General features: G+C 34.3%; 2 protein-coding genes across 2 annotated transcripts in view; both read left to right on the top strand.

The window, feature by feature from the left end:
- Positions 1-3,134, top strand: part of LOC306843896 (solute carrier family 35 member F1-like) — an 86,820-nt gene extending 83,686 nt beyond the window's left edge. Inside the window, exon 8 of the mRNA XM_079375602.1 lies at positions 1,995-3,134. Within this exon, the coding sequence (XP_079231728.1) occupies positions 1,995-2,219 (225 nt within the window). The 3' untranslated portion in view covers positions 2,220-3,134. The remainder of the gene's footprint in view (positions 1-1,994) is intronic.
- A 671-nt stretch (positions 3,135-3,805) lies between these two features.
- On the top strand, positions 3,806-14,047 carry LOC306843506 (uncharacterized protein; the record flags this gene model as incomplete). The annotated part of the gene is made up of 8 exons (XM_079375030.1): positions 3,806-4,045; positions 6,508-6,793; positions 6,862-6,984; positions 7,770-8,027; positions 8,822-8,913; positions 9,712-9,893; positions 12,656-12,825; positions 13,893-14,047. 8 exons carry the CDS (start codon positions 3,806-3,808, stop codon positions 14,045-14,047), a joined length of 1,506 nt encoding a protein of 501 aa, XP_079231156.1.
- Positions 14,048-15,702: the final 1,655 nt, after the last annotated feature.

The raw sequence follows: 15,702 nt of genomic DNA, 5'->3' as shown, positions 1-15,702 counted from the left end.
TTATTTTTATTTAGTTTAACTTTATGTACTAAAATAACTAAAACTAAGGGGACGTTTACACAACACCATTTTCAACCATAAACGGAAAACTTTTTGTCAGATTTGAAAATGATACTATTACGGTCTCCGTGTAAATGCTAATGTTCAGTCTACAGGTATGTGCGCAGGCGCATATTGTTTCTTTACAAAGTGACTTACTGGCATGGCATGAATAATACAGTGTTTTAGTCGTTTTCATGGATCCGTGTGAATGGGCATCGGTTGTCTTCTGTAAACGAAACTTCTCAAAAAAGCAAAGAAAAAACGTTTCAGTTTTTAGTACATCGATATTGTGTAAACATACCCTGAAACGAAATGTATAAAAACTAATATAATAATGATAATAATAATCTACTACTACTAATATATATATATGTGTGTGTGTGTGTGTGTGTATATCACTACCTATCTATATATATCTATAAATAAATAACAAATTAATAAACATGACAGATACACACAACTATATTACAAAAATTTTATTTTAAAATGTAAAATTTTAAAACAGCAAAATTTATACAATAAAAACTCATTCAAATTATTAATAAAAATATTGCATCTCAATGATACTAAAATAACACTGGGCTGCACATGCAGTGAACAAAATTTAAAAGCTATTGAGGAAACTCAAAAATCCTAATGCATCCGATTTGCTTGTATTTGTTTGTTTCTTTTTTAATTATTAACTCTGCTGAATCCTGCTCTTATGGGCCAGAGCTGAAGGTCGCATGGAATTGGAAGCCCTTTGTTAATCACAGGCGTTATAAATGTGCGGCACGTGGCTCAGAAATGGACCATGATTGAGCTGAGAAGCCATTGTTCATAGCACAGCTCTACTGCCAGAACTGATTGTTGTGCTCATCCACACCTCAGACCTTACGGATGAAAAACTATTGATGTGATTTGGAGATTGAGTGACAGCAAATAGAGTGAAGTTTTGGCATTTCAGTTTTCAAAGCCATGATTGTTGCTATTTTCAAAGTGCTGACAAGGGTATTGAGTCCCTGCTTGACCATAACGCAGAGCAAAATATAATGCACTGCTCAAAAATGGCATTGTCAGTGGTGCATTTTTATTTTCCATTATGTATTACAAAAAAACAAAACTCTTAGCAGTTCAGCATCTTTCTAAGATTCAAAAAACATGGTTGGGCAAAATTCAGATTTTAAGATCTAGCTCACTTTCTGTTGATGAGTGTGAATTTCCATCTTCCTTTCTAAACCTGTCATGTAATTTGGCTTCATGCTGAAGACTTTGGGATAAATTAGAGCATTCTGGGAAATTAAAGTGTTCTTCCATGACCCATTAAGTTAAGCATTCCCATGACATTAAATCACATTAATGCACGTTTTGCACTTTGGTCTCACAACATAAATTTGAAATCATTATTAACTTATTAATGCTATCCCGTCATAATTACAATCACAGACACTGGGAGTGAATCATTTCTCTGGACATGCTTCGCTCCATCTTTAACACAACTCTTGCTTTTGCTCATTAGTTCATTCTTGGTAGAATCTCTCCTGTTGGGCCTGAACGTCTGATTCCCTCATATTCAGTAACGAAATATATCTCTAATGTGACACATTTATCGGAGCAAACAATGTCTGCAATTAGACCGTATGGAGCATGTGCTCAAATCTATATTCTGTCTTTATTTACTCACCCCATTTTGTTCCAATCTGTATGTTGTTATTTTGTCTGTGGAAAACACAAGTGTTTTTTCCCCACTCTTTTCCATACAGACAAAAAAACTCTTTTTTTTTTTTTTCAGTGTTCTGTTTAGAATTCATAAACCATGATTTACAGTTTAAATCGGTGTTCTATTTGGAATTAATAAATCATGATTTACAGTTTAAAATCACTGTTCTATTTGGAATGAGTAAATCATTATGTTGAGTTCTAAATCATTCTTTAGACACTATATGAAGTTTATGTTGTTTGTCTGTCTTCAGTTTTCAGGCCTTTACCTGCTGTCCTTCATCATCATCATCCTGGGACTGGTCCTGTACTCCTCCTCCTCCACCTACGTGGCACAGGATCCTCGCGTTTATAAACAGTTCCGCAACGTGGGAAACGCTATCACAGACACGCCCACCGTGGGGCCCCTGGAGCCTTCAGTGACCTATACGAGCCTGGGTCAGGAAATAGAGGAGGAGCCTCGCGTAAGAGTAGCCTGAAGGGGGCGTGGTCTCTCAAAACCAATCATCCACTGCCCGGCCCAGCAGTCTGTAGAAAAATGAATGATAATGATCACTGAATGATGTAATCACCCACGTAGCAAACGAGTACACTGTGATCACGGACTGTCAATAGGTAGCAGTAACTTCTGTATATCTGAGATGTCAGATCCATCATGTATAGAGATGATTTCCCCTCGGCAAATTAAGTGTTTAGAAGGATTCGTGCTGACTGTTTTGTCCAAATGCTCAATTGTGAATGTTTTATTTTCTTATACGAGCACAAAGGGTTCATTGTATGTGAAAGTTTGACATGGTTTGTTTCACTACAGTTTCATGAATATTTCACATTTTAAATGAGATCTGACGAAAACTGCATTCTGAGTGCTGATTTGAGCCAGTGCCTTTCCATGTAATATTATTGTGGGTTACATTAGCCAATGAGAAATCATGACTTAAAAACAGTGTCATCAGTATTGGATGTCATGTCATGATTGCACATTGTATTTTATGCTCAAAACTATAAATATTTACATTCATCAGTAAGAAATACAAAAAGGGTAAAAAAAATCAAACCCTTTAACTGTTATACCATATTCATTTTATATTTGTCATATTTTGTTTTAATTCTGCCAAGAAAAAGGGTACATGCATTTGTATTAAATATAAAAGTCTGTGTAATAGCAATTGATTGTAAACTTGTAAACTATTTTACTGCACTTGTCTTTGTTTTATAAGCAGTTCAGTCTTAATTATCATCTTATTTGGATAAAATCCAGTACAATACATGTAAAGTATTCTGAACTGATATCTGAGTTTTGTTAATTTTTTTTTCATTCTTAAGTTGTCATTTAAATATTGGAAATTCTTAATGTGTCTGACTTGCTTACAATAAAGTATATTTGTCTTAAACTCAAAAAACACAAAAGGCCAAGACTGGGAAAATATATTTGACCTTGCAAAACATTACATCATAATCAAACTTTTACATATCAGACTACGTAATGGTGTAAACTACAATTTAAGGGGATAGTTTACCCAAACATGAAAATTCTGTCATGGTACTCACTCTCATGTTGTTCCAAACCTATATGAACACACAAACAATGTTGAAATTGTTGGTGTCCAGTCATTTGATGAAAGCCATTGACTTCCAATGTATTTTTCTTCCCATATGAAATAGCTACTGTTTGTTTACTCGCATTCTTTAAAATATCTTCTGATGTGTTCAACAGAAGAAGGAAACTCATGCATATTTGGAACAAGTTGAGGGTGAGTAAATGATGCTAATAAAAGCATAATCCCTACACCTTGACAAAAATACTATATTGACCCATGGGGAACTTCAGGTGGAGGACAACAGCAATTCGATGGTGAATTAAACGCTTGCCGTATGAATGTTAATTAGTTTAAGCAGGTATGTTGCCAAGCAACGTCTGCGTGACCTCATTTATATTCATGAGCTACTAATATTCATGAGCGACTCCTTAGCGATGTACCTCCCTATGACCTCTCTCAGGTGGTTTCTTCCTAACCTTTAACACCTGAGAGGCGGCTGCAAGCAGCGCGGTGACACCGGCACAGGTATGGCAGACTTCAGCGCGACCTGGGAGCAATTATCTTGCCTGAGTGCCGCCACAGACGAGGAGCCCCATCTGAATACAGCAGATATTACTTCGGAAACGGGCTTATTGCATTTAAGTGATGAAGTTCTCCTGGTTATACTGAGGAACTTGGACCCAGTGTCGCTGCTGAGGCTCGGCAGCACGTGCAGCTTATTGTTTCGAGTTTGCTCGTGCAACTCTCTGTGGACCACACACGTCCAGGTATGATTTGTGTGGGAATTAGATTTCTGATTCATCACTGCGAGTCGAATTTTTTACGTTAATTCTTACTTTATGCCTTGTACATACCTAAGCCAGTAGGTGGCGAACAGCGTGTTTGAATCATGTGTCCAAACGACTCGGAACCGAGTCAAACGCGGCATGACACTGAACAAGTAGCAGAGTTGTAGAGAAAACCTGACCCATGACCACAAAACTAGTCAAGGGTCAATTTTTTTGAAACTGAAATTTATAGGCCTACATCATCTGAAAGCTGAATAAATAAGTTTTCCATATTTGGCCAAGAGACAACTATTGAAAATCTGGAATCTGAGGGTGCAATAAATAAATAAAAATCTAAATATCGCCTTTAAAGTTCCCCAAATTAGGTTTTTAGCAATGCATATTACTAATCATAAAGTAAGTTTTGATATATTTACGGTAGGAAATTTACTAAAGATCTTAATGGACCGTGATCTTTACCCTAATGATTTTTGGCATAAAAGAAAAATCGATAATTTTTTGACATTTTTGTATTGTTGGCTATTATTGCTAATTATGACTGATTTTTGTGGTCCAGGGTCACAAATAAGAAACATTATCTTATATAGTTAAAACATTTCCTTGGGTCATTTTATGTTTGGTTATGTGAACAAAAATGACTGAAATGTGATCTGACAGATAATCCACGTATAAGACCGTGATGTCTGATTCGTTTATAGCCACTCCAGGCTACTTCAAAACACAAAGCACAGAGTCATTCTCGGAGTTATGTAACTTTTACCTAGATGTTACTGAATACATTTTAAGTATGATATTTGATCTTGCTATATTCAGTCTTGGAATGCAGCTTAAATGAAAAATGGCCTACAGTTGGTGCATGGTTGTGAATTTGAGTCAGTAAGAAAAAATACTCCAAAATGATTCAGTACTCGGTGTGTTTTTAATTTAGGCAATTTTTTAAATAAACAGTAACATCTCGTTTTTAATTCGTTTTTTTGCGCATTTCTGTGTTTTATTATTTTTGGTTTATTATAATTTATTTTTTTAAGTCTGTTTGCAATTTAAATGGTTCGCAGAGATTCTAATCTTTGTCATACACCAGAAAAAAGAATCCTGAAAGGACACCAAAATCCACAATCAGCATAACAGCAATCCAGCTATTACACACATGTGGATCAAAGACAAAAAAAAGTGTTTAACCCTTGTGCACCCTTATGGACATTTTTGTCCATTTTAGTGTTTTTTTTAATTTTTATTATATTTTTGCCTGTGTTAATGCTAACTCCATAAATTTAAGCTCAGGTATGTATTTTCATTATAATTTTAATATTCCACCCTCATTTCCTTTAATAAATCTATTTGACACTAGGTACAAAAAGTCAAACACTCAGCACCTTTTGGACAAAAATGTCCCCATTGAAACCCATTAAAACTGCTATTTTTAATCGCAGTGCCGTTTAACTGTAAAATGATGCAATTTTTGTTAATAGGCTTTTATTGTGTTGGCAAGGCTTCAAAATTTATTTTTTTACCAGATGGTGCCATTTATTTTTTCAGGTTTGGTCTATAAAGGGTCTATAAAGCAAAGTTAAAGTTTAATAGTTTATAAATCATTTTCATAAACTTAAACCTGTATAATTTTTTTTTTTTACTTCAACAATAATCTGCCATGTGTCTTCTTTAAAATGAGACCAGACTTAACTCTGTGCTTCCAATATTTATGACCGTTTTTTTGACATGGCCATTTTTGTCTTCAAATTTTAACTAATTTAAATTTTTAGTTTTTTCTGCGCAAAAAATAAATATCATACATTTTTTCCCTGATTTACAGAAGACGCCCACTAAATTGTCATTCAATGTAACAATCTTAGGCCTATTTACAACAAAAATCAATTTGACATATTAAGAGACTAATTACTTTCACCCCAAATACTAAATTGTAATCTTAGATTTTTTAAGTTTGCCACTATCCTAACTTTTGCCCATTTGTCAGTAAGAATGTTTTACTTATTTAAAACACAATCAAATTTAATATGCTCCCTTATTCTTTTATTATATTTTAATATGTATAAGTCAGAATAAGCCTGTTGTTTGAATTTTTACATAAATATTGTTACACTGAATGACAATGTAACATTATTTCAACCAAATTTTGACAGTTAAACATATTAGCTTAAAAGTAGCTTACTAAGCCTTTAAAGTAGACACTTTACTTACATTTAATGTGCTTTCTATGGACACAAAGTCACTTTTTTTTCTAAGATTCTTTTGATGCGGACATCTTAACGTCTTTGACCCATCTACCTAAGAATTTAAATAATACATTTCTATTCCCATTACATGAGGTTTTGGGAGATTTTATTTATTTTGACCTGCAGGCTTGAAGTGGTTTAATGTAATTAGTGGTCCTAACAGACTATTCCAGTGGTCACTTGCATATTCTCTCCCAAATCTCTCCACAGGATTCGTTTGGGGTCAGTCTGTCATATACCCAAGCCCGGTGTCCCGTAACGGCCAAAACTGCCTTCCGTCTGGTTTTTATGTGGAGATCCCTCTTCAGAAACATCTACTGTAACCGTGCATTTCAGGAGAAACTCTTTGTGGAGATCCCGCTCGCGCCACACAAGTACTGGATCCAGTGGCTCGTGTTGGAGGAAAGCGTTCCCTTGCCTTCAGTGAGGCTTCCCTGCAGCGATGTGGAGAAACTGTGGGGAATCTCTGCAGATTTGTTCCAGGACAAACTCCAAGGTACTCTCAGCTGTCACATGGGGCTTTCCATGTTTAATTTTAGCCTAACGTGTTATTCTGTTTCCCAGAGAAAGCTGAAGATTGTCACACCCTCAAGTTTGAATGGAGGGAGCTGTATCATCTTGCACTGAAGCATCATGGTAGTGTCTCACTGGTCTTTCAGCATGTTTTCAGCCAGCACCAAAACAGTGGTGAGATATTTGCATCCCATTTCGTGAAACTTGTCTGCTTGCCAAGTTTTTAGGAAGCTTAATGGCCAAATAAAAAGTGCGAGAACGTTGCGAATATTGTGATTTAAGATTGCCAAAGTAATATAATATATTATGCAATATATCCTTGCTTTAATCCTCTGTGAGTGCTGGAGTGAATCCAGTCAACTGCAATATGTTCCCTGGCACTTTTGCATTGCATTTAGATTGTGACTCACGCCAACTGTACTGTATTGTCGTCTTAACCAAAAGGACATGAGGGTGTCTGGGTGCTCTTGTTGGTCTGGTTGACCTTTTATATGTCTTTGCTTTCTCTGTTTTGCTTTCCCCCCTTTGAAAGTAATAGGATTTCTAAAGAAAGATGTAGTAATCCAATTTTTTGCGCTGGTGGATCATTTCAAACTGCTGTGATGGGCCCTTGATCGGAAAGTTGGGGTATGATGCACAGTTTTTGAATGATGTGTCTGAAGAAGGACTGTGACTCATAGTTCACCCTCACCTGCTATTTCCTGTTTCTTTTAATACTCTAGTAGTATATGAAAGGCCCATGTTCTATAGCTGTTAGCTTTGAACAGGATGTAGTGCATCCTGGTCAGTGATGATATAAAGGTCTTTCAAACTTGCACCTGAGGTTTTGGAGTTCCTTCTGTAAGGTGCAATTGTACAGATTTATGAATGCATTTTATTGCAGTGTTACTTTTTCTGCCCATTTAGCTTTCAATGTGTAGTATTGTTGGCACTGACAACCATTTTATGTACTGGTTTAGAGCACACAGAGCTGGAGTCCATGTACCATCAATACGTCCAGTGCAGGTTCCAGTGGCTCTTCACGTACTGGTTATTTCGTCAGCCGGCTCCGTACAACAAGCAGCTGCGATCCATTTTCCTGCAGTGGAAGAAGCACAGCAAGAGAAAGGTGGCCACCTGGGGCGAAACCCTGTGTGATGTGAGGTACCTGGCCTCCCTGCACCCCATCACCAAAGACTACTGGAGAGGCCGATTGGCCCGGGGAGATGAGAGCCTCGGTGAGTTATTTGGTTAAATAATTTAAAGGTGATGTTGTTGATTTTTTATTCAGATTGATTGAATAGCTATTATTATTATTATTATTATTATTATTATTATTATTAGTAGTAGTAATTTAATTTATTCTTAATATTAATATTACCATTATTTTGCTTTTTGCTTTTTAATAATAACTTTAGTATGTAAACAGATTGCATTGCTTTATATAAATTACTTATTATTATTATTATTATTATTATTAGCGTTTTAACTTATTTTTGTTATTGTGTTGTGTAATGACAATACGTTTAGCGTTTTATTTAAATGGATTGCATACCTTTTATATAATTTATTTATTGAATAACATTTTAAGTGTTTATTATTATTATTAGCTTTGTTAAATGTAAACAATGACATTATTTATTAGTAGTAGTAGTAGCTTTGTTTTATATAAACAATGCCATTATTATTTTTATTATTATTATTTATTGCATTATTATTATTATTATTATTATTATTATTATTATTACTACTACACTTTAAAAAATATTAAAATAAAGGAAACTGTTAGCCTATTATTTGTAAAACTGCTTCTCCCCCCTATTCCTTTAACCAATAATAGATTTAGCAAATACCAGTAACAGCCTCTGCTGGAGAATTGGCTTAATCTGCAAATCCTTGAAGAACCAAGCAAAACCTGCTGTATGCCTGTACCAGTCCTTTGGCAGGAAATCCGTCTGTAGATCAAATGTTACTGCTCTAGTCTCTTGGAGTATCATCTCATGCTCTGACTCTACTTGTTTCTTTCCGTCAGGGATTCAGACTGTCGGAAACTACTTCTCCATGTGCAAGTCTCTCATGGCCTGGATCTTGGGCCGCGATTGGGGCCGACTGAAGCGAAGAAAGGTATGTCTATGGAATACATGCAGGAAACTGAACAATATTTCAGAATTAATTTTAATTTTTTTCTTTTGACATGAAGTCCTCTCTCCCTGGTGTGCATTGTGATGTTTGAATAAATTTGACATGCTGTCTTTCCAGGGACTAAGTTTTCTTCACACATGATTGTTCCCTGTTCTGTTCCAACTGATATCTCTCTTCCCCATCTGAAAAATGCCAAATAAGTTTCTCAGAGGACGTGATCTTAAATATTCCAGCAGTGCTCATCTTCTGCCTTTCATTAGCCAGGGAAAATGATTTCACAGGTCACGGCGTGAGCAGACGCTCCTATCTAATGGCTGCCTAAATGGATTATAGACGTATCGGTGCATGTCCCAGTCAATTACATCGCACGTCTGAGCATACGAACCTTCCTGCCGTTATACACTGTTTTACAACACATGTGACCAAGGACACACAGAGGACCAGAGAGACATTAAATGTGCATTTTATGTTTTTCAACTAAGGTTAATGTAGTCAGTTTCGTTTCAGGGTTTTTATGTATGTGCTTTGCATAACCTATATGCTTGATATCAGAATAGTCTTTGACTAGGATATAAATATATATTTTAATGCTAACTGGATAGCACTTTGTGTGCAGTTTTTTTTTTTTTTTTTTTTTTTTTTTTTTTTTTTTTTTTTTTTTTTTTTTTATTGCACTTTTATTAATATGCAAATTTTGTTTTGCTCCCCTATGCATGCTGTTTTTCAGGAGCAAGGTCAGGTGGAATATTGTTTGCTGATGGAGTGATGTGTCATTGGCAGGTTTATGAAGATACACTGGAGGGTGTGTATCTACTGCTGAGACGGGAGATGCAGGAGACGCTTATCGAGCACGAGCACTTCTGGCAGGTGGCTAAAGTCCAGATGACCCGTGTCTGTACGCTGGAGGAGACGGCTGCAAATTATGTCAACTGGAAAATGATTGAGTCGCTCCCCTACTACAAGTCAGTCCTGCTTGAGTCTGTTCGATTACTCTGTCTGTCAGACTTTCTCTCTTTCCCCCAAGAATACAGAATTAGGCATATAATGTAATAAATGACTCACTGAAAATGTTTTAAAAACTGATTTTGTAAAGTAAATCTTTTACACATTTAAAATTGTTTGTTTAGATACATAATGTTAGCTTGATTTAATTTATTAATTAAAATTTGAGTGCCTAAATGGAAATAAATATAAATGTTTAATTTTATTAATATAAAAATCTTTATTTGACTTATTTTTTATGTAGAATAATGCAATCTTAATGTAAGATTTTAATGTAAAACGTTTGCTTAATTTAAGATGTTTGTTTATTTGTATATTTTTTTTGGATTAATGAGAAAATCTAAACTTTTTTTTTTACGTTTTCTTTCTTTAAATACATGTTAGCTTTTTTTATATTAGATAAATAAAAACAATTTAACTTTGTTTAAATGATCGTTTGTATTTGAAACGCATTTAAAAATACTAAATTGAGCTAACGTGTAATTATTTTAGATAAAACCCCAAATAAAACACAAGATTTTCACTATTTCCTTTAAATGAAAAAAAAAATCTAACTTAATTTTTTAAACTTTAAAAATTTATTTAAATGAAGCTAGATGGTTTTTTTTGTGATTTATTGAAATTCAAATAAAATACAAATGTCTAAATAAAATGAAATGCTTTTTTACGAAACTGATTTAAGTTAAAGCAAGCTACTATTGATGGCGATTATATTCTTCAGCACAAAGCAACTGCTTTGCAAAGCTTATTTTCATAACATGGTGAAAAATCCGAACTGATGCAGCGTTTTGCTTAAATGAGGCTCTTTCACAATTATCATGTTAGATTAGTGACACTTATTTGCTGGTACCCATAGGAGCGTTGCTTTTAGCATTCCCATCAATCACTATTTTCAGGCTGTAAATTGTTTCTCTATTACTTTAATTGCTGTCGTTTCCATTAAAAGCTAGTGGTGAAAGTGTTGAGCTTTAGTAGTGATTGGCTTTCAGACTGGGCTTTGAAGCCTGGAGAGTGCTCTGGGTGGAGATACGAGCACCGCTGGCAGCTTCAAACAAATAGCCCGCAGTAACTTACGGCCTGAGATCCGCAGCCAGTCGATGACATCTTTGAAGTGTATGGTGACTGATCTCAAAGAGAATGGACTGAATTCCGCTCTAAAGTCAGCCTGATCCCACAGCATCAGAGAACAGTAGTGTGAAAAGTGGGGGGTGGTGATGGTGCAGTGGATAAGATACATGCCTTTGGTGTGAGAGACCCGGGTTCGAATCCACTGTGAGACACCAATGTGTCCCTGAGCAAGACACTTAACCCCTAGTTGCTCCAGAGGCGTGCGACCTCTGACATATATAGCAATTGTAAGTCGCTTTGGATAAAAGCGTCAGCTAAATGAATAAATGTAAAAGTTAAGTGGGATGTTCCTTGAGGCCGATCGTCTTACATAAGCAGATGTGAGAGTGATTTAAAGTGGTAAAGTGATCACTTGAAGAAACGAGAAGACCTGAATATTATAGTTCTTTTTTCCCATACTGGACAAACATTTTCATGCTATGGCACTAAAATATAGTTTTTATTTTTATGTGTATTTTTCCATGCTATGCCTTTTAAAAAAATATATATATATATATTATATGTTTAAGGGCCACAGCATGAAAATGCAAACACTAATAAAATGTATTTGTAATGTAAATGTAATTTTATATGCCACTTACATTAAAATAAAATTATTTTTTTAAATTCATAGCATGGATAATACAATTATTATTTTTTTTTTTAAATGCCAGTACTTTGTCGTTCTCAATATTATTAATATTTACATTTTTATTTTAATATGGCACTTTAAAGCGAATTTATTACACCACTTATTCATCTTTGTTAACGTTATTTAATAAAGTTGTTCATTGTTTGTTCACGTTAGTTCACAGTGCATTAACTAATGTTAACAAACACAACTTGCGATTTTTAATAAATTAGTAAATGCTGAAATTAACATTAAGATTAATAAATGCTGTAGAAGTATTGTTCATTCTTAGTTCGTTAACTAATGAATCTTATTGTAAAGTGTTACCACTAAAAGCAACTTGTATGTAAACTTATTTAATTTGATTAATCTTTACTTTATTTTCATGCTTTTGCACAATAAAAATGTATTCCTTTCAGTTTTATACAAATAATTTATTAATGTTTCTGTTTGCATTATATGGCACTTTAAAGTGTCTGTGTGTGTATATGCATGTTGTTTTATTTTATTTGCACAAAACTCTCAAAATGAAACCGTTGTAGTTATGTAGTTTAGCCCTTCCCTACAATCTTATCTCTGTCTAATTGATCATTAGCATTCAAACCCATCAGTCCTGCTTGGCTGGTTTTAAATTGAGCTAATAATCCCTATGTCTGCGCATGTGTTTGCTGCACACAAATGGAGTTTTCTTAAGTGTTTTTTCTTCCAGGGTGTTTTGTTTGAAGCTGTACCAGTCATTATACAGGAGCAAATCTCCAGAGACTGTAAAGATGAATGCCTCGTTCTTCAGAAGTGCTTGAAAAATAACTTTCCCCGCAAAAGCCATTACATTTGTTTTTGGTTTTTAATTCTCATTGTGGCTTATTAATAATTGTTGTCTTATTTCCCAAGCTAATGAAAAGACAAATAATTAGACTTGCCTTGTGTAGCTGCTTTCATAATGGTTATTCCAACTCATGCATATAATTTTTTTTTTTTTTTAAGGCTGTATCTGGTGTCTGGTAATTCGTTGTACCTGGATCACGTTCAAGGTTTCTTGCGTAGAAAGAGGCTGATCCGGAATTGGATTTACCTGGAGGAGAACAGCTGGGCGAGACAGTTGCTGCCTGAATCGCTCTACACGCTGCTGGAGTTTGACACCAAGATCTCTCAAGGTGGGTTCAGCTAACATGATATGCACAACACGTGTAAAAGGACCCTGAATCGATCTAAATGACTGCACAGCAACCATACATAACCCAGTAGCTCATATTGTGGTTAATCCCCCATATTAAATTTGTAGTCTCTGCCGATGGTTTTGTTGTCTTCTGAGACCCTCGGGTCTAGTCTTTGCTGCCCTCTGTGTTACCTCTTATTAGATTTGTCTCATTAACATCTTTTTATGCTGATGCTGTCTTATAGAATGCTGTTCAGCAGATGTGCAAGTGTGTTGGTGTTAATCCAGTCCTCTGTGAACGGTCAGGACCACACAGAGTTCATGACATTTGCATTAGCAGGATCTTACAAGTTTTATGTAAATGCCGGTTTTAGTACTTGCCAAATTTTGGCCAATTTGATTAATGCAATGTAATGAAAGGAAATAAGAAACTAAAACTTAATAATAATAAAAAAAATTATTGTTAATATATAACATGTAATAACAATGAAAATACTGACATTCCATACGAAATTTAAACATTAAAATGAAAAATAATTTAAGAACCATGGCATGAAATTAATAATATACATGTTTGAATTTCAAAATATGTTTGTTTGTTTTTCTATTCATACTGTTTTTTTTTTTGTTTTTTTTTGTTTTTTAATTACTGTTTGCATTTTGTTTTCATTCTGTGGCATTTTAGGATTAAGGTGTAGTAGTGCGAAAATGCAAACATCAATATTTTTTTAAATGTATTAATGTATTTTGTTTTACTAAAATTAAATATTCAAATATTAAAAGTTTTTATTGTAATGTGTAAGAAATATTGAGAAGAAATGTATATACAATTCTTATTTATAAAATAGACAAATTTAATTTTATATTGTTTACATTTTTAAAATGTGATTTTAGATTTAAATGTTTGTTTTCAAATCAGCAATTGTGTACATTTATCATGAACTAGTTTTTTGTATATCAGTCATTTTCCTGTCTACATATTGTATCTGAATTGGCCATTTAAAAGAATGAATAAGTGAAGGTTGGTTTGTCTCCTGATGGCCTGGATGTGTTTTGTTTGAACAGAGAGTTTGCACGGGGACTGTTTGATGGCGCAGCTGAGTCGACTCATGTGGCTGTACCTGAACTCTGGGCAGGAGCTCTATCTGCAGGCGCTGAAGGGAATGGTGCTGCAGTGCGCTCAGGACTGTCTTAGCCATCTCAACACACTTCAGGCCTGAATACACCTCATACACTCACACAAACCTCTGAAGTATTTTAACTGCCTTTTTATAACATGCAGGTTTTTAGGTTTTTTTTTTAACTTGTATTTTTAGACTTTTTTTTGTTGTTGTTGTTTTGCAACCTTTTTAAGTTGTCCGTCCTCAGGTTTTAGTCCACAAAATCATTCATTCTCAATTTATGTCAGAGTAAATGCAACCGTAATTGTTTTAATGTTGTATTGGTTTTAGCATGCCAAATGATCACTGGTCTCCATTTGAGATGCTTTTATTGTAACTATCATGTGACTTTTTACTTGGGTTAATCTTACCATGGTAGACTGCAGGGTTGCTGATTTATTAAAGCACCTCTATGCTCCACTTACGTCTTATTGTTTTTCCTTAAGTTTTGAAAAACCCTGAAGTACAAATTAAACCCAGCGTTTTTTAAAGATTTTTGTTAAAGTTAATTAGTTTTCTAGAGAGAATGTATTTTATATATTTGCATATAGATTTGAAAAAACAAACACTTGATTACTGCCTAGTTTTTTTTTTTTTCCCATCAAAGCACCTGAAATATACTTTTGACTATTTGATTTAGAAATTTATTTTAATGAAATGCATGTACTTTATGGATGCATGTACACTTATTCACTTTTATTTGTAAAAAATGCTTCAGGTAATTGTGCACCCATGATTTTTCTAGAGTATCTTTTGCTGCTGACTTAGCAAATAAAAAAATATATCAATCTATGATAAAAATACTATTATAAACTAGGTTATTGGATATTTTTCATTAAAATGAAGTTCTCTAATTGTAGTAGATTGTGTTTAACACACAAAAGAGTGACGATCAGGTCAACATGGAGAAGTATAGAAATTCTACATCGATTAAAAAAAAAACCTGCGCTGGTATCGGCTTGGATCGGTATCGGCAGATACTCAGAATGTTCGGATTGGTTCTGAAAAAAAATGGTATCATTGCATCCCTAATTATATATATATATATATAATTTTTTTTTTTTACAAGTCGCATAAATGTTTCATTTTCATATTTTGTCATGATTTGTGTGCTCTGCTTTGTGTCCACACCGTCATGTGCTGGTCCACCCTGTCATCTTGATATTTTACAATAATATTTTAAATAATTCAATTATATCTATATAAGCCAGTGTGTTCAATAGCTACGTGTGGGGGCAATAACATGCAAACAAAGACTGCATCCAAATATCAATTTTCTCCAAATAAGAAAAAAAATACATGTGCAAATTGAATGAGTTTCTATAAGATCACATGGTGTACATTTGTGTTTATAATTTGAAAGCAAACAAATAACCCTGTTTAGGAAAGGGACATCATACCTTTCAGAAAATATAATTTGCATCTTAATTTTGCAATGAAAACGTATTTAACAGTAATATATATCCATGACAGGGTGGACGTATCTTATGGTTTATGCTTTGAATAATGGCCCATAATTATCAAAAAAAAAATTGTGGGAGCTCAGCTAATGTTTCTATAGTGCTTGAGTGTCTACAATTTATGACAAGGCAAATGGGAAATTATTTTGAGGGTCCAAAGGCGCACTATGGTGATATTGACCCTTATACATTACATCAAGATTTGAAAATTAATGTGCATTTATTTTCTTAAAGATCTATTGTTAGCAAAAACGT

This window comes from Barbus barbus (assembly GCF_936440315.1).
Source record: "Barbus barbus genome assembly, chromosome: 24".
NCBI classification, from domain to species: domain Eukaryota; kingdom Metazoa; phylum Chordata; class Actinopteri; order Cypriniformes; family Cyprinidae; genus Barbus; species Barbus barbus.
This window is presented reverse-complemented; position numbering and strand designations above follow the sequence as displayed.